The sequence below is a fragment of the Castor canadensis genome, chromosome 12 (assembly GCF_047511655.1).
Source record: "Castor canadensis chromosome 12, mCasCan1.hap1v2, whole genome shotgun sequence".
Lineage (NCBI taxonomy): Eukaryota > Metazoa > Chordata > Mammalia > Rodentia > Castoridae > Castor > Castor canadensis.
The window spans coordinates 31,550,910-31,574,683 of NC_133397.1; the positions used below are offsets into that span (position 1 = coordinate 31,550,910).

General features: G+C 34.6%; 1 protein-coding gene across 3 annotated transcripts in view; it reads right to left on the reverse strand.

The window, feature by feature from the left end:
* Heatr5b (HEAT repeat containing 5B) overlaps nt 1-23,774 on the reverse strand; it is a 93,461-nt gene that overhangs the window by 33,357 nt on the left and 36,330 nt on the right. For all 3 annotated transcript variants that reach the window (XM_074049508.1, XM_074049509.1, XM_074049510.1), the window contains 8 exons: nt 17,334-17,493; nt 16,530-16,719; nt 15,062-15,231; nt 10,470-10,614; nt 10,040-10,279; nt 9,322-9,573; nt 4,299-4,480; nt 2,173-2,241 (listed from right to left, as the gene is read on the reverse strand). In XM_074049508.1, the coding sequence (XP_073905609.1) occupies nt 2,173-2,241; nt 4,299-4,480; nt 9,322-9,573; nt 10,040-10,279; nt 10,470-10,614; nt 15,062-15,231; nt 16,530-16,719; nt 17,334-17,493 (1,408 nt within the window). The remainder of the gene's footprint in view (nt 1-2,172; nt 2,242-4,298; nt 4,481-9,321; nt 9,574-10,039; nt 10,280-10,469; nt 10,615-15,061; nt 15,232-16,529; nt 16,720-17,333; nt 17,494-23,774) is intronic.

A 23,774-nucleotide genomic window follows, 5' to 3' on the forward strand; every position in this document is an offset into this window, starting at 1 on the left:
CTTTTTCTACTCTCAAAAACCTATTAACTAGAAATACAGAGAAAGCATTATGTGGTGTGTGAGTATAGACAATGCAGCCTAAATCAGCAAAATCATATTCAGAGTAAAAACTGTTGCCTCAAATCAGATGATTGGTGAGTAAAGAATGTGAATATGGTTGATGTACTTTCTATACAAGAATGAATACAGAAGTTTTAAACCTGGTGAACTCACTATGAGATGAAAATAAAAAGAAAAAAGGAGGGAATGAATCAATTTGGGATATAATACATACACACATGGAAATGTAATGATGAAACACTCTATATAGATATCTTAAACAAAATGTGTTTTTTCAAAAACGGGAAACAGGGAGGTAAAAACAGGTCCTGTCTGGAGGCGGGTGCCACTGAGAGGGGGGAGGATATAAGGAAAGGGTGTACAAGGGTGAATATGGTAGAAATATTATGTGCTCATGTATGAACATGGAAAAATGAGACCTGCTGAAACTATCCTAAGAATAGGGAGGAGGGGGGGTAAAGGAGAATAATGGAGGGGGTAAATTTAACTAAGATATATTGGAAGCACTTTTGTAAATGTCACAATGTACCCCAGTACAACAATAATATGATAATAAAAAATAAGTTAATTAATTTAAATGAAAAAAAGATTGGTGAATGCACATTTATAAATTTTAACTTGAAATGCAATATTTAAGGATGCATTATTTGGATTCTGATCCTGTTTTAAATGACTTTTTACTACCCCATCAATTAATGTCCCAAATTGCCTTACAATTGAAGGTCTCTCCTCTAATATTTAAGTATTATCCTGATTTTGTTTCTTAAAATGGTGTTATTCCAGCCAACAAGCTGAAACAACTTGTAAATCAAATCCTTCCTTTCCTTAAAGGAAAGGAAATTGTAACCACAGCCCCAGCTGTTTCAAAACTAGGCTCCCTGGTGCAACAGGAAAGGAGGTCATAAATTTTAACCTACCACTAGGAAACAAGAAATTTCTTGTAGAAAAGGCAGCTGATGCCAGTGCCACAAAATAAGAAGTGTAAAGCAAATTTAATAACAGGAAAATTTCATACTACCCATTTACAAGGTGAAATTCTAGTAGCCTTTGATTTTCTAATGATCAGGAGCTTTGTAGGAGATTCTGTCTGCTTAAATACAATGTTCTGAAACATCACCATGATGTACTTATTTATAAAGGGCTGTGATTTCTGATGATTTATGTGTACATATTTATAAAGGGCTGTGATTTCTGATGATTTATGTGTACATATCCCCCTAATACTTGTACCCATTCCTTATGACAACAGTCCCTCTTCTATGGCCTGCTGTCTGTGTAAGGAGTTAATTCCTCTGAAAGCCACCATTGACGCAGCAGGTTTCAGAAAAGCACATCTTTAGAAAGAAGAGACAAACCCAGTCAGGCAGAGAGAGAACAAAGTCAGGACTTCAAACCTATCATTACAGAGAGCAGTCTTTTCTGCATAGAAGTCACATGAATTCTTAGCAAAAGTGATGGAGCACAGCTCTGTACTCCAGAAAACTGAGGAGACAGTTGCTCCTCTCTTGTCTATAGGTAAGCCAGTAAAGAATCTGGTTTTCTGAAAGGTTAGAATTTAATCATGAATACATTTTCAGGATGAGGCATACGAAAAAGAACTTAGTAAAGGTATAGGAATCTATGTGTTTTGGGTGGTTCTATAAATCTCTGAAGATACAACAATATGAGAATGGTGCCTGGGAATTAATTTTGCAATGCAACTTACATACTGTGAGACTCTTTTTAGGATAATTCAACTCACAGAAATTTCTACATTTTCATGACCTATGGTCAAAAATGTTAATAATTATACAATTGTCATTACTATACATCCTTTAACTATTATAGATTTTGATATCTTACTTATTATTTTAGTCCCTCTTACAATTTTCATGTCTGTTTACTTCTGGATAATATAAGAACTATGTATCATAGTTATGTGCTGAATTATGACAAAAAAGGATCTGATTAACATTTACTACTTCAGCATTTCATAAAGAATAAAAAATTGCCACCACTGTATTTCCAAGACAAAAATAATTTGGTTTTTCTCTCTTCTTCCTTAAAGTGAGATTCTAAGATATTTAAGAACTTACAGAAAACAACTACAGTAAGACTTATTTTTCTTCTTACCTGGCAAGCTTTTGCAATTATGTCTGATGGTGTATCTTGTGAAAAAGCTGGCCTAAGAGCAGCTCCCACCTGGAAAAAATGAATAAAGTATTTTCTTTGCAGAGATTAAGTAGTAAACATAAAGGCTCTAGTGTCATTGGGGATCAAAACACACAAAACACATCTTTGTCCTTTTCCATTATATCGCCTGTCTCTTATCTTTTTTCAGTTGTAATAAACTGAACCATACCATTTTTCTTTGCTTTCCAGGAAGCTATCATTATCAAAGCTATATGAATCCTACACCAAAGAGGCAACCATGTGTCTTTTTCCTTTGTTTTTGTTTAATAATAAACAGTATTGTCTGAAAGTTGCATGTGCTAAGCTGTTGGGGGTTTCCCACATCTACATTTTTCTAAAAACATTTCTTTTTGTTTGTTTTTGATGAGTACTGTGATATTTCCATACATATACACATTCTACCTTGATCAAATTCACCCCCTCTATTACTCTTCCTTATGCTCTTTCCCCTTTTATTTTATAATTTTTAATGGGTTTCATTATTCTATTTGCATACTTACATATAAAGTACTGTATCAAAAATATTTTGAACACCATTTATATGCCTCATGGGTAAATCACATATAGCTACATGAATTTCTTTAAATAACTATATATTACTAAAAATTCACAGTCACTAATTGACCTCAGAGATCATTTCACCTCAAAAACAGATGCTTTAAAAAGCTGCTTCAAAATATTATCTTACGTATTATTAGGTAAAGGATACAAACTTTAGTTTTAAATAACCCAATGTCAGTCATAGATTCTTAGCTATATTAGTAACTTCAATATGTATGAGCTGAATAATGGAATTAGATGTAACCAGCTTGTAAACTGAGATTTCTTTTCTTACAACAGAGATCCTGTCACTAAGGCATATCAACAGTAGTTTGGGAATGGTTCAAGAGTCCTTGTCTGTGAATAAAGACACATGACCACTAATCACAACAGCTGAGCTTATACTGAAGGATAAGGAATATTATTAAAGAGATTATTGGGTCCACTGACAAAACTGGAATATGACAGATTTAATAAGAGTGGTAGATCAATGTTGAGTTTTCTGAGGTTAGTAATAGTTCTGTGCTTACATCAGACAATGTTCCAGTGTTCTTGTCCTTTGGAAATACAGAACAAAGTGTTCAACAAGGGTAAAAATACATGATTTAAATAACTTACTTTTAAATGGTTTAGGAAAAATTGTATGTATGTATGTGTGTGGAAAGAGAGATGGAGTAAGGAGAGAAAAACGGAGTCAAAATTAGCAATTGGCAAATATGAGTAAAGGGTATAAAACACTTTTTTGGACTGCTCTTATAACTTTTCTGTAAATTTCTAATTATTTCTAAATAAAAGGATGTTTTTAAGACCCTGATTTTGTGTGGGAATAAATTATATACAGATTATCTAAAGCTCATCGGGTAGAAGTTATAACTTCCTCACCTGTACTTATAAAGGGAAAACAATGAATTACACATTACTAACATACAACCTTCACCCCACCCCACCCCTGCACTAACTGTGAGAACTAGTTTATTGTGCCTCATTTGAAAAACATAAAGGTATAAATCTCAGGAAAAAATAAGTTTAGCTTCATTTAGAATGCAGTAAAAATCTTTGGAAGTATCTAATTCTTTCAGTAATACTTTTAGCTGCTGTTATTTTAAGAGTCAGCTTATCCTTCAGTACATAGGTGGAAACTGCTTTTTATTTCTAAAACCTCTTATCAAGTCTTGGCATATAAAAGTAATGGCAGAAAATCTACAACATGCCTTTGAATGCTCCTTTTATCTTTTAAATGGCATAACTAAGTATCTAAACATGAGACTGGGAAGCTAGGCTGGAATTTCTATTCTAGTTTTATCACTAATATGCTATCACAACTTAAAAATAGTGTCAGCAGTTTTACACTATTACTTCTTCAATTGTAGATTAACAAATTACAAAACAAACCATGGAAGGAAAGGTATGAATTCCACATGAAAAATAGATTGCAGTTCCAAATACAATTTTCCAGGGAGTCTTCACTCCTTCAATGGTCCCTCAAAATAACAATTTCAGGTTTCTAAATAAATAGAAAAGCTCACATTAGCTTGATACTGCTCCAGAATCACATGACCTGGAAATTCTGGCTCAGGCACAGATGCAAATTTCTTGATAATGTCTTCAAGGGCCTGCAGTCCAGCCATTCGCAGCTGGTTGCTATGATCAGTCGCAGCCATGAATGCCATGCGAATCAGGTCAGAGAGATGGAGTACTAAGAGATCATCTAAAAATAAAAGTAGAAGGCAAAAAGGAAGACTTCCAAAAATCATTGTAGTAACATAAAAATATGAAATGAATGAATTTCTGAAAAAGCACTTACGGCCCACATATTTCATAATGTTAAAAAAAAAGAGATTATTTCAAGAAAACTTCCATATCAATATTCCCAGAACAGGTGGTAAAGCTTTACACCATATTTTAGCATAGATGACCCTAGGATGTACAACCACAGTTGAAGCCAAATACTTGATTAACATAACTTTCCCAAATGAGTTTGTAATTCTTTAAGAACAGGGGTTGGCAGAATTTTTCTATAAAGGAACACATAGTAAATATTTTTGGCTTTGTATGCCATATCATTTCTAATGCAACTACTCATCTCTGCTATTATAATACAAAAGCAGCCACAGATGACATATAAAGAAGTGAATGGGCTGAGCTCCAATAAACTTTATTTACAAAAACAGACTATGAGCTGAATTTGGACTGCAGGCCAATCTCAACTTCAGAAAAGCTCAGATTTGTACTCAGGAAACTTAAATTCACAAAATGAGAAGGAAAAGACTTCAAGAAAATTGATGTGGAAAAGGGAAAGATTTTTCTTTTAGCCCTAGAGTCAGGCTACACTGGAGCTTGCTTAAAAGCAAGAATTAGGATGATACAAAGTATAATAATTTAGTTATAACACAGAACAAAGTTCACCGATAAAGAACACAGCAAGAGCCATCACTAACCAGTCCTAAAATTTGCAATGTCTTGCATCTAAAAAAAAGTTACTAACTTTGCAAAAATGTCTCCTAATATACAGGAAAAAAAATCAATTTCAAAAACAGGTTAAAAATGTAAGAGTTAATAGAACTAGCATACAAGAACTTTAAAACATCTGTTATAAATATGCTCCCTATATTCAAAATGGAAAAGGAAAGCATGAACATGATATGGAAATGAAAGAAACAAGCCACAAAGGGTATGTATGCAGACATAAAGTGACTGAAATGAAAAATATACTGGATAACATTAATAGAGATTAGATACTAAAGATCAACAAACTTAAAATACATAGCAACAGAAATTGTCTAAAGAATTTATGAGTTAAGTACAGCTCTTCAGTAAGCTACAAGACTCTCAACGTCTTTTTTGAAGCAGTGGCGATTCTGCGACTCAACCCGATGCCCAAATATCTACTTAAATATGTTTGCGTTGTTATTAATGTTGTATCTTCAGATTTTTTTCAGGTGCTTTTGTAAAATATCAATTTTGGAATATGAAATTTAAAATCTCTCAGTTTGGGGGTACAAAAAAGGTTAGAGGAAAACATCTGGCTAAAGGCCCCAATGCTTCCTCAACTAAGAGAAGCAAAAAAATACAACCAATAAAAATGAGGTATGATATACCATTGCCAGAATTTGGAAGAAAATTTCTGAGGTAGAAGGAACTGTATTTAAATTGGCCTACGCATATTATGCCAATCTAAAAGTATATAAAAAGACTTATTATTCCTCCTGCTCTCTCAGTCACTAATTGACAAAGCCTAGAACTATATTAATGTTCCAACTGCCAAAAACTAGGCAACTGTCTCTGGAATGAGAGCTGCTTTCCCCAACAATCTCTCTATATATCTCTTCCTCCAACCTTTCTCAAGTTGATACTTCTTTTTTTGTAAAATCCACCATGAACTCCCGAAGGGTGGGAATGGGGACAGAACAGAAACTTCAAAATGGAGAGAGAATTTTAGGCTGTTAAGGCCTAAGAAGATGGGTAGGTGAGGATGCTACCAGAGGATAGCATATACAATGGGTCTTCACTTTTTCATAGATTCTGCTGTGACTGCAGAATTAGAATGGATCCTGTTTCAGTCCACTGTAAGAAATCAGGCCAGATATCAGAATCTAGTGGGGCAATCATTAGATCCGATTACCATCAGCTACAGCTGTGAAGTACCCAGTACGCAAATACAGAAAACATGGGCAATCCACCCCACACAGTACCACACTGTGAGCAAATTCCAATTATGGAGAGTACTCTCTTCTTTCAAAAAACACATTAACAAGGAAGCCTATGAAGAAAACAACCAGAGAAAAGAAAGATTCTGAAGATTCAGAGAAAGAGCTAAACTCTGAAAACAATTTTCTATAAAAGCAGAATAAAATTTTAAAAAATATTTAGCATCCTAAATAAGAACAAACTTTTTTTTTTTTTTTTGTGGTACTGGGGCTTGAACTTAGGGCCTATACCTTGAGCCAGTCCAACAGCCCTTTTATTGTTAAGGGTCTTTTTTCAAGATAGGGTCTTGTGAACTATTTGCCTCACATTGGCTTCCAACTGTGATCCTCCTGAGTAGCTAGGATTACAGGTGTGAGTCATGAACTCAGGACTTCACGCTTACAAAGCAGATGCTTTACTTCTTAAGCTGTACTTCTAGTCCATTTTGCTTTGGATATTTGGGAGATGGGGTCTCACAAACTATTTGCCTGGGCTGGCCTTTAACCTTGATTTTCCCAATCTCAGCCTCCCAAGTTGCTAGGATTATTTATGGGTATGAGTCACAGGCACCTGGCCTGGATGATATAACGAAGATGGGGGAAATGCAGGAAAACTAAAAGCATAAAATCAGACTTAAGATCTACTATGGAAGTAGAAGAGAATAAAATATTATCAAAGTCTAAAGGTAAAACCTGTGAAAATCATTAAGAATGCAGGTAAAGAGATAAGACACCAACAATGAGAAAGGAAAGCAGTTAAGAACTATAAAGAAAAGAAAACCATGCTAAGGATTTTCTCTAGTCCTTAAAAGTATGTATACTTATGAATTCACACCTGTACAAATATTCTCTATTCCCTCTGCTTATAATGAACCAGTTCATTAAGCAGAATAATGGTTCCCAAAGAGGTCCATGCCCTAATCCCTAGAACCTGTGAATATATTACCTTTATGTGGTAAAAGGGACTTTGCAAATGCGATCAAGGATAGAGACCCCAAAACAGGGAGATTTTCCTAAATTATACAGTTTGTTCCAATCTAATCACATGCATACTTAAAAGCAGAGAATCTGGATTGGAGACATAGTTCAGTGGTACTTGCCTAGAATGCAGCAAGGCCCCAGGTTCAATTAAAAAAGAACAAAACAAAACCAACCACAAAATAAAAAACAGGGCATGCCTCTTGCCTATGGTCAGAGAAAGAATTGTGACAACTGAAGAAGCAGCCCAGAGAGACTCAACACAGCTAGCTGTGAGGATAAAGGAGGCCACAAAATAAACAAAAGGAATATTTATGTTTTATGAACATAAAAGCTGGGAAAGAAAAGGGAATGGATTCCCTTAAAGCCTCCAGAAAGGAATACAACCATGCTGCTGACTTTTTTTTTTCCCCCCCACTTGGGATACTATGGATTAAGCCTGAGGCTTTGAGGAGTAGCTAGGGTTATAGGCATGCATTACCATACCTAGCTAAATATGAAGGAACTTTTTGGGGTTTTTTGCAGTATGGGGATTAAACCCAGGGCCTTGCACATGCCAGGCAAGCACTCTACAACTGAGCCACATCCCCAGTCTATGTTGATGCCTTGATTTTAACCCAGTGAGACTTATGATGGGCTTCTTACCTAGAGAGCTGTAAGGCAATGAACTTAAATCATTTTAAAGTTAAATTTATACTCATTTGTTACAGAAGCAATAGAAAACCAATACAACCAGCTGTTCTACCTGTAAAACTTTTCTCTGCCCTTAAAGTCCAGCTTCAAAATAATCTCTTCTGAGAGATCTTCCCTGGGTCTTTTGGGAAGTGAATGTCACCTTTTTTTTAATGGTCCCAAAGCACTCTTGTACCACTATGGGGGCATACCATAATTATTGGACTCATAAGTCTGTCTGTCTTCTAGACTAGAAGTTGTTGCAGAGTATAGACTATGATTTTTCCTCCTTTTATCTCCAATGTATAGGAAAGAACAGAACTCAGTAAATATGTGTTAAATAATGGCACGGATTGTGCTTTGCTGGTATCCTATGTTCGGATTCACATTTTATACACTGTGTACTACTATTTACTTTTTTGTATTTTTTAAATTTATTCATGAGTTCTGAGGCTTCTTATACATAATAAAATAACATGAAAGGGATTTTTAATTTACAGACTTCAATATTATCAATACCTACAATTTGTCTTCAGATATTTAAAATATGACAGGTTGATGGAGAGACAAACAAGTATAGGATAGGAAGTCTCTTACTAGACCACTTCTTTCAGCTTCTCTGGGTCTCCTCAACTGTAAAATGATGATATTTATTGGGTCTGATGATTTCTTTGTAATTCCCAATAATATCTGATCCAGGAGGATATGTGGTATAGAAAGTGTACAAAAGATAAAAAGCAATGAGGCATTTTTAGTAATAAATAACAAAAATACCTAAAAGCATTTCTGGAATCTGAGAACTTGAAATGTGCCATTGTACTCATGAATTCTGACAGTTTTCATGGTTAGGGACTGCCATGGCATCATTTTATTGATATATCTTAAAAGTTTTATTTTCACTTTTATAATGAATGCTAAAACAAGGACAATATTCTGAGGAAACCTAAGTTACTACCATTGTTATTCTTAGGACAAATGCTTAAAATATATATAGACAAGTTATCTGTCTGTCTGTCTGTCTGTCTTTGAACTACCTTCTTCAACTTATCTTCCAAACAGGAATGGATGGTATGACAGGGTACAGAAAATTAAGGCAAAAGGCAAGGCAACTTACAATAAATGAAAGGCTAGCCTAAAGCATACATACATAGAGGTAAAATGTCTCAAACCTACAAAATACTTTGGGGAAAAGAAGTACTGATTTTAAGTTTACTTTTAGGGTTCCGTAGTTTAGCAGAGCGTGCCAGGGCAAGATCAAAGTGAGCCTGGTCTGCATTCTCACACAAATTGATGATCCGACACAGGCAATCAGCAGCAAATACCCGAGTGGCCCAGCGAGGTGCCACAAAAGGTTTTGATTTGTCTTCTTCACCTAGTGTGGTAAACATGGTATCATCATCCATCTCATCTTTCTTTTCAGATTCTTCATCTTTTCCACTACTTAACAGAGTTGCAGTACTCATATCTATAACAAAAATAAAGATCATAATACTTCACATACAGCAAAACTGATGTTTTAGAATAGCATTAATTCTTACTCTCTGGAAAACAGAACTGGCAAGCAATTTTTTTTAAAACAATCAAAAACCAAGGAAAGATTATGAATTACTTTTAGGTAAGTTACGTTTGCATATTTGAATAGTTTTATACACTATGTTGTACTACAGGATAACGTGGAATTTTTAGATATGAAAATTTAGCTTGAACTTTCAAAGAATTTACAATGCATTTTCACAAAGCTATAGAAAACTCATTCATTTATAATATAATTTAACCTTCAACATTTTTACAGGGATTTATAGATGAAAAATTATCAGTAGTTTTAAATGTAAGTTCAAACTTATATAGATGTGTTTGTGTATATCTGTATATCTACAGACCAGAAGTAAAACAGTTTTCGTTATTTTAAGAACATGTATTTAAATACATACCACTAGAAGCTGCCAGGACATCTTTACAAAGCATCAACCAATGGGAAAGTTTATCAACTGCCAGCGATGAAAGCATATGTCCCAGTGTATCATGAATATCAGAACATAATTTTCGATCTGTCTCCCGATCTAGCATTCCAAACAGAAGTCCCTCAAGACCAGTTTCTGTTATATTAACACCTTGGTGCCGGCAATGCATATCACTTCGAGAACTAACCCCAGGTGCAAAAGGATTGACATCTGAAAAGTAAGTTTTACAAATGAGTTTATATGATTTTTGTTGTGTGTGATAACTAACAATGTTAAAGGCCAAGTCTTACATGTAAATTCACAACAGCAACAAAACCATAGTTACATAGTTTAAGATTGAGCTATTCAAAATGTGAAAGTATTTAAACAAAAAAGAATGTTAACCAATAAGAGAACTTACTGGCACCACTGGTCTCTTTGTCCCCCACATTTTTTGCTAGGCTCATGGCGTATTCACACACTTCGGCTGCTTCTCTTTGGGCAAGTTGCCGGAGACATGCCACAGCTGCTCGTCGAAGTAACAAATGGGAACTACATAAGTGAACCTGTAAACCAGAACAATTTCAGGTGATTTTTTTAAACTGTAATGCTTTAAACTTATTTACTTAATGAATACATGTAAGAACACCCTATCTGTGAAAAGGCACCTTATTTAATAAGCTTTGTTGTTTAAAACGCAGTCAAATAATGGTATTTTGGCACAATAACAATGCCAATGAGATATACAAAAATATGTTAGTATTCAAAATAATTACGCCAAGATCTATGTATAAAGCTCATACAATATACTTAGATGAAAATTCAGAAAGCTCTTTCACACATCTTATTTTATACATGGTCTCACTTGGTTGTCATCTAAACTTTTTCAATATATAGAAATAAAATGTAGGAAGCAGAGAATATAGTAAGAACTGAAGGCAAAGGAGTATCTTTATTAAAATGAAAAACAAAATCAAGCAAACATAAACAAACCTGAAAAGAATTGCAAATGGGGCCTTTGGTACAGACTATATGAAACAGCATAACACAATGGTTAAGAACTCAGACTCAGATGCCAGGCTGGGTTTGAATCCTGCTTGTGTCACTCATTTCTGTATGGCCTTAGATTTTTCCCTATGTAAAATGGGAGTAGTAATTCTTCACAGCAATGTAGTGAAAATAAAAATGAATTAATAAAAGTAAAATGCTTACAACAGTGGTTGACACATGGTAATTGCAAAATGAGTGCTAAGTATCATTGCTATCCTATAAGTCTAACTCATCAAGAAAACATTAAATTATTTTTCATGTTTTGCTTTTTTTAACAACAACATGGGTAATTCACTTTAGTAAGAATCCAAGCCATAAATGATGGAGGTGAAGAGGAATATTATCTGCAATACACATATTCCCTTCACAATGCTAGATAGTGTATTTTATGCTCTTAATATAGCATTTGTGACTCAAAATACACTTGCATAAAAATCATAGTCCATGTTGGCTATGGTAGTGCTCACCTGTAATCCCAGCTACTCAGGAAGTGAAGGCAAGAGGATGATGAGTTCAAAGCCAGTTTGGAAAAAAGTAGTGAAACCCTATTTCAAAAACAACAACAAAAAAAAAACCCAAAAGGGCTAGGCACATGGTTCAAGTAATAGAGTGCTTGCCTGTCATGTATGAGGCCATGGATTTACTCCCCCAGTACAATGAAGACAAACAAACAAACAAACAAAAAACATAGTCCATGAAATCTATACCAAAAACCACAATCCATGAAAACAAATAAAACACAACTGGGGAGAAAACCTGACAGATTTTTATTGACAAAATATGTCATCCACTTCCACTTCGCTTCCTAAAAAGAAAACCATTTTCAAACTTCCAAATAGCTACAATTAGAAAGCTGGAGCATGGTCACTTCAAGTGGGAAGAACACATCCCTGTGTCTCTGTTTCTGCTTTATTATCTGCACAATAGGGACAATGTCCACCCTGTGTATCTTACACAATTGTTTTAAGAATCAAAAGACAAAACATATATGAAGCAAAACACCATAAATTTAATTACATAATAATTAGAGAATTCTAAGAAACATACTCAACAAATGTTAATTAGCAAACCCAAAGCAAAAGGATACAACATTTTACAGTTTACAATGTGTTTCAAAACTCCCTTTCATTGATTCTGAAGTGTACTTTTCTTTTTCATTTTAACATCTGTAATACTGAGATGCAAAGTACAATTAATGGCATCTTAAAGTCCCTGCTTTTAAATTTCACAACGAATTGTAATGGTACCACAGTCATAAATTAGAAGACCTGTAAGACTGTCTATATGTATGAATTCAATTTGGATGGTCAGTTGAATTTCAATTGTCTACTTCTCTGTACAGTAGGTCCCTTGCTTACGTTGGTTTGACTTACAATTTTTTTACTTGACGATGGTGTGAAGATGATATATTCTGCAGAAACCACACTTTGAATTTTGATCTTTCCCTAAGCTAGCAATAGCTGATGTGATATGCTCTCACAATGCTGAGCAACAGCAAGCTTTACCTCCCATGAGGTGATCTCCCATGAGATCACCAGGATAAGCAACTGGTACTAAACAGTGTGTTGTGTGGCTAAGCTCTGATGTTCAGTAGTTTAGGTGTTATAAACTTCTGATATTTTCAACTTTAATGGATTTATCTGGACATAGCCCCTTCAGAAGTTAAGGAGCATCTGCACTTACAATACTACACTGTCTTTCTTACTGTAGCTTATGGTAAATCTTGGTAGTAAGTATAATAATTCCATATTATTAGGTCAGCCTCCATAGTATAATATTTAAGGAATTAAAAATGGAGAGAGGAACCAGATAGCTCACAAGTGTATGTCTGTGTCTTCATCACCTTGGTCAGTTGCCTGTCTGAGTGATATCAAAACAAGTCCATCTTGCTCAAGAGATACCAGGTATGCCCTCACAGATTTTATCAACAATGACTTTCGGCAGGATCTTAGTGTCTTGTTACAAGTACAAACCAATGCATACTAGTAGCAGATCATTTTCCTTGTAAATGTCTTTTGTAAACATGTCACATGCATTTGGTATTGCTCTAGGTTATTCAAACTCGATGTTCTGGGACTGATTGAATCCCCCCTAGTCTAAAGTAAAACAGGAGCAAAGCTTGTTGAGTAAAGCTAAATAAACCACAACTGACCTGGTATATAATGTCTTGAGCTTTCTATTATCCTGAACAGTCTTTTTCCTTCTCACTTCAACAATATCCTTCCACTGTTACATCTACAGTGCCTTTCTCTCTCCCATATCAGTCTTCTCCTATCTTTATACTCCTCCCTTTCCAAATGAAATATCACAGTCCATCATTTCACCACTGTCTTCTTAGCATCTTTCCTTCCCTCATCCTACTGTCATTTAAACTATTCAGATTGGCCAAAGTCCAACTATGAATATATATCAAAGTTTCTGGTTTCTTTTTCTTTTCCCTTTTTGTTTTGGTGGAACTGTCTAAAACTGAATTAATGATATCTTCCCAACCTACTCTTCCAATATTGCCAAAAATCTCAGGAAATTCCATTACTATGGTCAAGTCAGAAACCTAAACCATATCCTCCTTCCTTTTCCATGAGAGCCAATTAATCAACAAATTCTGTCAATTCTACCTCCTAAATACCATTCAAATCCAGCTATTTTTCCCCATTTTTATTACTATCAACTTAAGAGCAAGTAACTATCATCTTCCTACTAGAACACCATAATAATTCTTACCCTGTAGAATCCATTCTCCATCATGTAGAAAAAATAAAATGGAAAAAGTGCAAATCTTATGATGTTACTCCCCTGTAAAAAACCTTGTAATGGTTTCCCATTGCTTGCAGAATAAGACCCAAAGTTATAATATACATCAAAAGTCTGCATGACCTACCATCTGCTAATTGTCCAGCTTTATCTCACATTCTGCTGCCCCACATCCCCCTCCTCTCTCAGGTTTAACTACATTGGCTAATTGGTTCTTTAAATGTATCACACTCCTTCTCACTTGGGAGCCTTTCATTATTTTTCCCTCTGACTAAAAATAAATGCTGTGTACTCTAATATTGTGCCCTTCTGCAAACTAACTCCTATTTATCCTATAAATTAGTCTGTAAGTATTGTTTTTCAGGAAAATATTTATTTGCCTGGATTAGAATTGGACCTGTAGTATATGCCTTCTTTGGCTCTCCAATAGCTCCTTCTAGCTTTTATCTTGATTGTAAATAGCTATTGCTCTCCAATTTTCCATGTAAACTAAAAACTTCATTATGACAGGGGCTTAATCTTATCTCACCCACAAATGTACTTTCAGTACTTTGCCTAGTATCTGACATATAACATGCTATAATATTTGTTGAATGAATAAATTGATGATGGCAATGACAGCAACAGATCCTCAGAAATTATCAATCAAGTTTTAAGAAATAAAACTATAAGAGGGAAAGACTACATGTGGCACATTCTTAGCCAAGAAAAAAAAATCATCAAATATTTCTTTTGTTTTGCTCATTTGCTTGGTGGTATTGGGATTTGGGTTTGAACACAGGGCTTTACGTTTACTAGGCCAGGATGCTATAGCTTGAACCATGCTTCCATTCCTTTTTTCTCTGGTTATATATGGTCTCCATTTTTGCCCAGGTCAGCCTACACTGCAATTCTCCTATTTTAAGCTCCCACCATAACTGGGATGATAATAGGTGTGCCCCACTATGCCTAGCTTTTTTCTGTTGAGATAGGGTATCACGAACTTTTTGTCCAGACTGGCCTTGAACCATAATCCTCCCAAGTAACAAAATATTTCTTACAAGGCAAAAAAGAAAACTTATGGATAACGTGATTAGTCATAAAATAGTTATTGACACTGAAACCCTAGAACTCCCAGCCCAGGAAACTCACATCTTTTGTTTTGATACACTTTTTGAAAGAAATTTAGAGGCTCCAAAAATAAATCAGTGAATGAAACAGCCTTATACTTACACAAAGGCTGGGAACAAGACTAGATAGGTTGACATGACGTGGTGCAAACATGTGAAGCTGCTGAAGGCAGGAGATGGCAGCTGCCTGAACCAGAGAGTCTGAATGGTCCTGAGTGATTGCACAGCCCACTAAGCAAGAGGAGCGAATTGTGGAAATTGTTGCTCCATTTCCTAGGAGCAAAATAAAAGTAAAGTAAAATACAATCATTGTTTAATATCACAAAAATATTCCTAGAAATTTAGATTTAGATCTTTAGAAGATAATAATCTAGTAACATGATTATCATTAATTATTCGGATTGTTCAAAAAAAAATGGTCTACAAAGTCAAGAGAAATTATTGCAAAACACAACTGTGTTGGATAGCAATAATACACCTGTCTGAGATTTAGATAGATATATATTTATTCCCTGATAAATTATACTCTCTTCTACAACCACTGTTGTTTTACTTGAAAGAGCCAAAGCATTCTCATTCTCTGGTTCTCTGTTCAATACTATCATTTTCAATATATACTAACTTCAAATACTGTTTTCCTAATAAGATGGGCAGAAATTTTTATAGAGATAATTAGGGAAAATAAATTACAATATTACACACTACATATGTATATATATATATATACACATATATATATATATAATTTAAGTGCCAAATACTAGTATAATTGACAACTGTTTTATAATGCAAAATAAAATAATATTAAATAAAGACCAGACAAGGAAATCAAAGAATCATATACATATAACTTTGGAAAAGTCTTTAACCTCTCTCAGCCTTTGAGTTTCATTTGTAAAATAGAGATAATATGCATCTCTGAATTAATTAACTGTCAGAATTAAATGATGTAACTGGAGATAAAAAGTTTGACCCATTGAAAGCATGTAGTAAATGGTAGAGGAGGAAAGTGAAAATTCTGAATGCAGCTTATATATTTAGGATACATTCACAAAAAATTACTGACTTCAGTGTTTAGACATTAATAGAATTAGTTCTGAGTAGTAAGAACACAAGCTTTAAGATTATAAATATGCCCTCATAAGTTGAGGAACTCTAGATGAATTATCTTCTCTGAGCTTACTTCCTCATAGAAAAATATGGTAATATTATCTACTTCATAAAACACTGATTTTTTTTAAACTATGTTCCTGACTTGAGAGTTTAAAAAAAGTGAAGCAAACTCCATAAAGACACATAGAAACTTGTTTTACCTTTATTTTCATGGGGCCCCAAACTAAATTTGATTTTAAAATATTTTCTCTGCTCAAAACTTTAAAAAAGACTGTCATGTCATAGGATTTTAAAAAATAGCAGATGCAAAATGTTGAGTGCCAAGCCTTTGGAAAACACAAATGTTCAGTGATAAAAAAAATTATTATTATAAAATTTCTTCAAGCAATGTGATGATGACATTCAGGATACTGAAAGGTAGTAAAATTAACTAGTTTCTTTAAGATGAACTTACTTACCTTGCAGTTCAGGACCAACAGTTGTTATAATAGCACCCAAACATCTACCCAAACATTGATGAACTTCTGTATGTGAAGGTGGAACTGTCAACAGCAAGGTAAGAACTAGAGATAATGTTGGCTCCACATATCCACGATACATTGGGCCGCTAGAATCCACTATCAAAGCAAGTGAATGAAGAGACCAAGTCTAAAACAAAATTTAACTACTTCAGTTATAAGGAATGAAAGAGTATAATGAATCAACTATACTGAATTTTTACATGCATATACTCTTAATATTTTCAGACACACCAATGTGAACTGGCAAATCAAGTCTACTTTTATACATGCTTTGGCCCTCACTACAGTTATATTTATTTTATGTATAAAATGCTTGGGGAGAAACAACAAAGACGAAAAACATTCAAAGAGTAAACATGAAGATCCAACTATTCACTCAGAACATGGGCTTGGGTAATACAGAAAGAAAGAGAAAAAAGGAAACAAAACTTGACCAATCTTACCATGTAAGGAAATTCAAAAAAGAAACAAATTCAAGAGATAATAAATAATAACAATAAAATATGCTTGAAAGAGAATATATGAGTGTGCTTAATTCCCAGAATAAGGCAGATTTTAAGATTAGGTTGAAAAGAAATCTTATTAATGCAAACAAAATAACAAAATAAAAAAAAAACTAAAACAAGTAACAAGATCATTTTCCCTAACAACTTAGCAGTCAGTATTGTTTTACAGAGCAAATAATTTTCCTAAAAACATTATTTAAAATTTTGATAATAAAAAAAATCACTACTACTGTACCTGAACTTCAGAAGATGTCCCATCTTGTGCTAGAGCTAGTAAAATGCTAACGCTGGTCTTTAGGTGTTGTCCTGAGCCTATTCCACCAACATAACGATGCAAACAACCAAGGGCCAATGAATGACCAGTCCTAGAAACAACATCTCGAGCTGATTTCAACCTAAGAAAAAGATTACGTTTCAGAGACTGATTTCTCTATGTTCCTCTAGTAATAAACAGCTCACAAATCATATAAAAAAGGGGAAAATATTCTGGAAATCAACAAAGATTACAATCTTTTTCTATTCCCACCACACAATCTCAATATAGAACAGAGATGTCCAATAGGAATATAATGTAAGTCACATACATAATTTTAAATATTCTGGTCACCTCATTAGAGAAGAGAAAAAAGAAATAGGTAAAATTAATACAATTTACTTAATACAATATATATGTAATCTTAAGTAACATGATCCAATCAAAATGAAATATTGAGATATTTTACATTCTTTTTTCCAGAATGCCTTCAAAATCCAATGTGTATTATATACTTACAGTACTCATCAATTTGTGGAACACACATTCTGTTGCCCAATAGCCATATGAGACTAGTAGCTACCACACTGATAACACAAATGTAGCATATCTTCATCACCCCAAAAAGTTTTCTCATATCCAATGACAGTCATATTATCTCCAAACACTGCTCTATCTTCTATTACTATAGCTTCAGCTTTACATATTTAGCATCTTTTTATATGTATTCCATAAGAAATGAAGCAGGGGCTAGGGTATAGCTCTGTGGTAGAAGGTTTTCCTAGTATACATTAAGTCCTTAAAGTTTGATCTCTAGCAGCATGGGGGAAAAACAGTCAGACATTAATAGTTCATGCCTGTGCCTGTAGTCCCAGCTACTCTGGAGATTGAGAGTTTGAACTCAGTGGGGGCAAAGTTAGCAAGACTCTACCTCAAAAATGAAATAAAACAAAAACAAAAGGGTTAGGAGCGTGGCTCAAGTGGGGAGTGCTTGCCTAGTAAGCATGAGTTCAATCCCCAGTATCAAAATAAACAAACAAAACAAAAAGCAGAAAGAAAGAAAAGGAAGGAAGGAAGGAAGGAAGGAAGGGAGGGAGGGAGGAAGGGAGGGAAAGAGGAAGGGAGGGAAGGTGAAAGCATATCATTGGGTATTCTGGAGACAATATAATGACAAGGAAATATTGGCAACAACTTTTTGTCAACATATTTGACAACTTGGATGATATGGACTAATCCCTTGAAAGCAGCAAACCAACAAAGCTCACTCAAGAAACAGATCTAAATAGGTTATATGTCAAAATATAGATTTATACTAATTTTTTATATGCCAGTACTGGGGTTTGAATTCAGGGCTTTGTATTTACAAGGGAAGAACTGTACTGCGTGAGCCATACCTCTAGCCCTTTTTGCTCTAGTTATTTTGGAAACAGGGTCTTGCTTTTTGCCCAGGCTGCCTTGTACCGCAATCCTTTTACTTTATACTCTATACCACAGTTGGGATGACAGGTACATACCACTATGCCCAGCTATTGTTTGAGATGGGAAATCTCGTGAACTTTTTTTTTTTTTGCAGTGCTGGGGTTTGAACTCAGGGCCTACATCTTGAGCCATTCCACCAGCCCTGTTTTGTGGTGGGTTTTTTTCAAGATAGGGTTTGTGAACTATTTGCCTGGGCTGGCTTCGAACCACGACCCTCCAGATCTCTGCCTCCTGAGTAGCTAGGATTACAGACATGAGACACTGGTCCCTGGCTCTCATGAAGTTTTTGTTTGGGCTGACCTCTCCTCCCAATTTCAGCCTCCCAAATAGCTATGATTACAGGTGTGAGCCAGTTAGTTCTGGCTGATTCATACTAATTTTAGACTATTTGTTCTATAAATTATTTAGAGAGAAATGTTGATGTTTCCTTTGGGTTGTTTTTGTGAATTCTATTTCTCTTTTCATCATGCTTGAGTCTTCCTGTACTTCCTTAAAAATATAATGCATAATTATAATAGTTCTTTTAATGTTCTTATGTTTTCATTTCTAGGCCTATTTTTATTGATTGATATATTCTCTTAGTCAAAGGTCATATCTGTCTGCCTCTTTGCATGTCTCACAATTCTTTGACTACTTTTTTATTACTATATATTAACTGAACAAAATAATGGGTTTCATTGTTACATCTTCATAATGAACATAATGTACTTTGACTATATTCATGCATCCTAATACCATCTCTTATTCCCTCTCCCACTTTCCCCCATCCCCTACTCATTCCCAATAGTCCCTCTTCTGCTTTCATGTCTTTTCCTTTTTAATCTAGATTCTGCATATGAGAGAAAACACATATTTGTCTTTCTGAGTCTGTTTTATTTTGGTTGACATGATGCTCCTCAGTTCCATCCATTTTCCTGCAAGTGACTTAATCCTTTCTTTTTTTATAGCTAAAAAAAATTCCATTGCATATGTATATTTCATTTATTCAATAATCTGTTGAAGGGCACCTAGGCTGATTCCATAACTTGGCTACTGTGAGTGGTGCCATTATAAACATGGGTATACAGGTACTTCTATTGTATGCTGACTTTGATTTCTTCAGGTATATACAAAGGAGCAGTATAGCTAGATCATTTGGCAGTTCTATTTTTAGTTTTTTGAAAAACATTGATACTGATTTCCATATTGATTGCATTAATTTTATATTATGACCACCACCTACAACCATTCCTTTTTCCCCACATCCTCATCAGAATTTGTTTTGTTGATAACCACTCAGTTGAGTGATAGTTGACTCAGTTAAGATGGTATCTCAATGTGGTTTTCATTTGCATTTCCCCAATAGCTAAGGATGTTGAACATTTTTACATATATTTACTGGCTATTTGTATTTCTTTTGAGAACTGCCTGTCTATTTCAGTTGTCCATGTATTGATTATTTATTATTTTGGTGTCTATGATTTTTTTGAGTTCTTTATATACTCTGGGTATGAGTCCCTATCAGATGACTTTCTGACAGATTTTCTGTCATTTTGTAGGGTGTCTCTTCACTGGGGTAATTGTTTCCTTTGCTGTGCAGAAGCTTTTGAATTTCATACAATGACATTTTTAAATTCTTGCAACTATTTCCTGAGGAGTTGGAGTCCTATTCAGAAGGTCACTGTCTATGTCTATGTCTTCACAAGTGGTTCCCCCATGTTTTCCTCTAGCACTTTCAATGTTTCAAGTCTTACATTAAAGTCTTTGGTCCATTTTTAAATTGATTTTTGAGGAGGCTGAGAGGTGGGGAATATAGGTGCAGTCTTCTACATGTACATGTCCTGTTTTCCCAGCACCATTTGTTAAAGAATGATGCTGTTTTTTCCCCCTAATGTATGTTTTTCGTGCCTTTGTCAAGATTAAGATGGCTGTAGCTGTGTGGGTTTATTTCTCTGGATAAGTAATCTTTATTTCTTAGCCTCAGTTTCTCTCTATATAAAATAGACATTAACATTACTCCTACAAAGCAGTCATTTTGAGAAATAAAAGAAAAATGAATGCACTCTGTGAATTCTAAAACATCATACAGATCAAAAACTGCCTGCATATTGTTATTCCTCAAAAAGGGCCAGTTTAGGAGCTGGAAACGCAAGGTTCATTTTTCTCAGCTATGATTATATATTTAGCAAGTAACTTAAGATACAACAATCTAAATTTCCCAGTGGTTTCAAAGTGATTTTTAAATTGAATGGAAACAAATTTGATCAGCAAAGATGCTTATTATTTTTTTTCTGAACTAGGTCAAGGTTCAGTTACTCCTTGTTAACCTAGAATGGCTTATAGGAATGATACCTGTCCTAATTTCTATGAAACTCATTCTTAATGCTAGTTTGGAACAGTATTTCAATGTACAAATATAGCTGATTGATCTCTGAGTATAGGTGATTTTGGCTTTTCATGGTCAGTTATATCAGCAAGAGACATTGGTGATGAAGGCCATCTGATACAATAAGGCCGTAAGAGACTGAAATTTTTCAAAAATAAAACCATGTTTTGTCAAATCTAAGCTACTATACATTTTTAATGTACTATTATTATGTATAGCAGTATAAAAGAAAAAGATACTGCCAAATGAGAGTGAACAGAGAAAAATCCCAATTTCAGATAAATTAACATGGGAAAGAAATGTATAAGTTAAAATCTACATACTAATTAATTTCAGATCATAATTATTTGAAAAAGCTAATGAAAATAAGCACTGATAATAAACCATTAACCAGACAGGTATAAATGAATGAACTGTCTTGTGTTTCACCAGAGTAAGTACAAAAAAAATACAATTTCTATAGCTATTGAGGACATTTATAAACTGAAACCCTGTGTAATTAAAAAAATTACATTCAAGAGCTTTCCAGAGAAACACACTCATATTTTAACTTGTTACAAACAGTGCAAACCATTAAATGGATAGCTAAGATTGTTTGTATCTTTTCAAAAGTCTTTAACAAAAGGTGATTTCAGAATCCATCACAATATTTGAAATGAGCAAAACTAATATATGGCTAGAAAATAGCAGATGGCATCCTTCAGAAGATTAAGTGTCTAGGGATGTTTTACTTTTTGTCTGCTGATATTGCCATCAGTAATTCAAACGATACTGAATACTGGGACATTATCCTATAACCAGCCAGACTGACATTTGTGTATAAAGATAAGGAAAGCAATTCTCAAATATGTAGGAGTTCAAAAACTCCTTTGGCTCAAAATACTACTGCTTCACAATTGTTGCTTCCCATTCTTCTCTCATCAATGATTATGATGTTGTTTGGTAATGTTACTACTCAAAATAAATGATAATTCACATAACTCAAATGTTAGTTCAAGATTACCCTGATTTTTAACGTTTTCTACATAAGTATGGATTAACAACTACACAAACACTAATAACTACATTTTATTGGATTTTGAGTGGCTTTTTAATTTTGTTTTGTTTCTTGTGTGATATTGGGATTTGAACTCAAAGCCTCATGCTTGCCAGGCAAGCACTATACCTCTTGACCCATGCCTGCAGTCCTTATTGGGTTTTTTGTTTGTTTGATTGTTTGCATTACTGGGGTTTCAACTCAGGGCTTAGAGTGCTTGCTACACAGGCACTCTACCACTAGAACTATACCTCCAGGCTTTTTTGCTTTAATTATTTTTAGGCAGAATCTTGCATTTTTGCCTGAGGCAGGCCTCAGAGGGTGATGCACCTACTCACTGCCTCCCCTGTACCTGTGATCACTGGATACACCAATGTCTTGCTAACTTTTTATCCAGGTTGGTCTCTGTGAACCTCCCTATTTCTGCCTCCCAAGTAGCTGGGATTACACATGTGTACTGCTGCACCCAGCCCATTTTATCATCTTAATCATACTTACTTGAATTTCTGAGATCATTCTTTATGATTAACATGCAAAGAAATCCTTAAAGCATAATGCTTAATTTTATCTACCATTTCAAAGCTAATATAAGAGATGATAGCGTTGGGACATAGCTTAAGTGGTAGAGTGCCTGTTTAACAAGCACAAGGCCCTGAGGTCAAACCCCACTATTGAGAGAGAGAGAGAGAGAGAGAGAGAGAGAGAGAGAGAGAGAGAGAGGGAGGGAGAGAGACAGAGAGGGAAGAAAGAGAAAGAAGAGAAGAAAGAAAGAAAAGAGGGAAGGAAGGGAGGGAGGGAGGGAGCAAGCTTGGTAGCAGTTAAAAAAGAATGACTTATTCCAAAAAGTGAAGAAGTGAATACTTAACAGGAAGAGTTAAGTATTTATAAGTCCTTTGTAAGTGGTAAAGGAAGGCAGAAAATGAGTGCTGAGTCTCTTTTAAGTGAGTGCATATAACTGAGAGACCTAACGTTCTCCTTGATTCCAAGAGCTGGATAAGAACTCCTCTCCAGTATAAAACAAATACAAATAGGTAAAGAAACTGTCAAAATATCCCTATTTGCAGACGACATGATCCTATACCTTAAAGACCCAAAAAACTCTACCCAGAGGCTCCTAGACACCATCAATAGCTATAGCAAGGTAGCAGGATATAAAATCAACATAGAAAAATCATTAGAATTTCTATACACTAATAATGAACAAACTGAGAAAGAATATATAAAAACAATTCCATTTACAATAGCCTCAAAAAAAATCAAATATCTAGGTGTAAACCTAACAAAGGATGAGAATGACCTCTACAAGGAAAACTATAAACTTCTGAAGAAAGAGTGATTGAGAGAGACTGTAGAAAGTGGAGAGATCTCCCATGCTCGTGGATTGGTAGAATCAACATAGTAAAAATGGCTATACTCCCAAAAGTAATCTACATGTCTAATGCAATTCCCATCAAAATTCCAATGACATTCATTAAAGAGATCGAAAAATCTACCGTGAAATTTATATGGAAACACAAGAGGCCACAAATAGCCAAGGCAATAC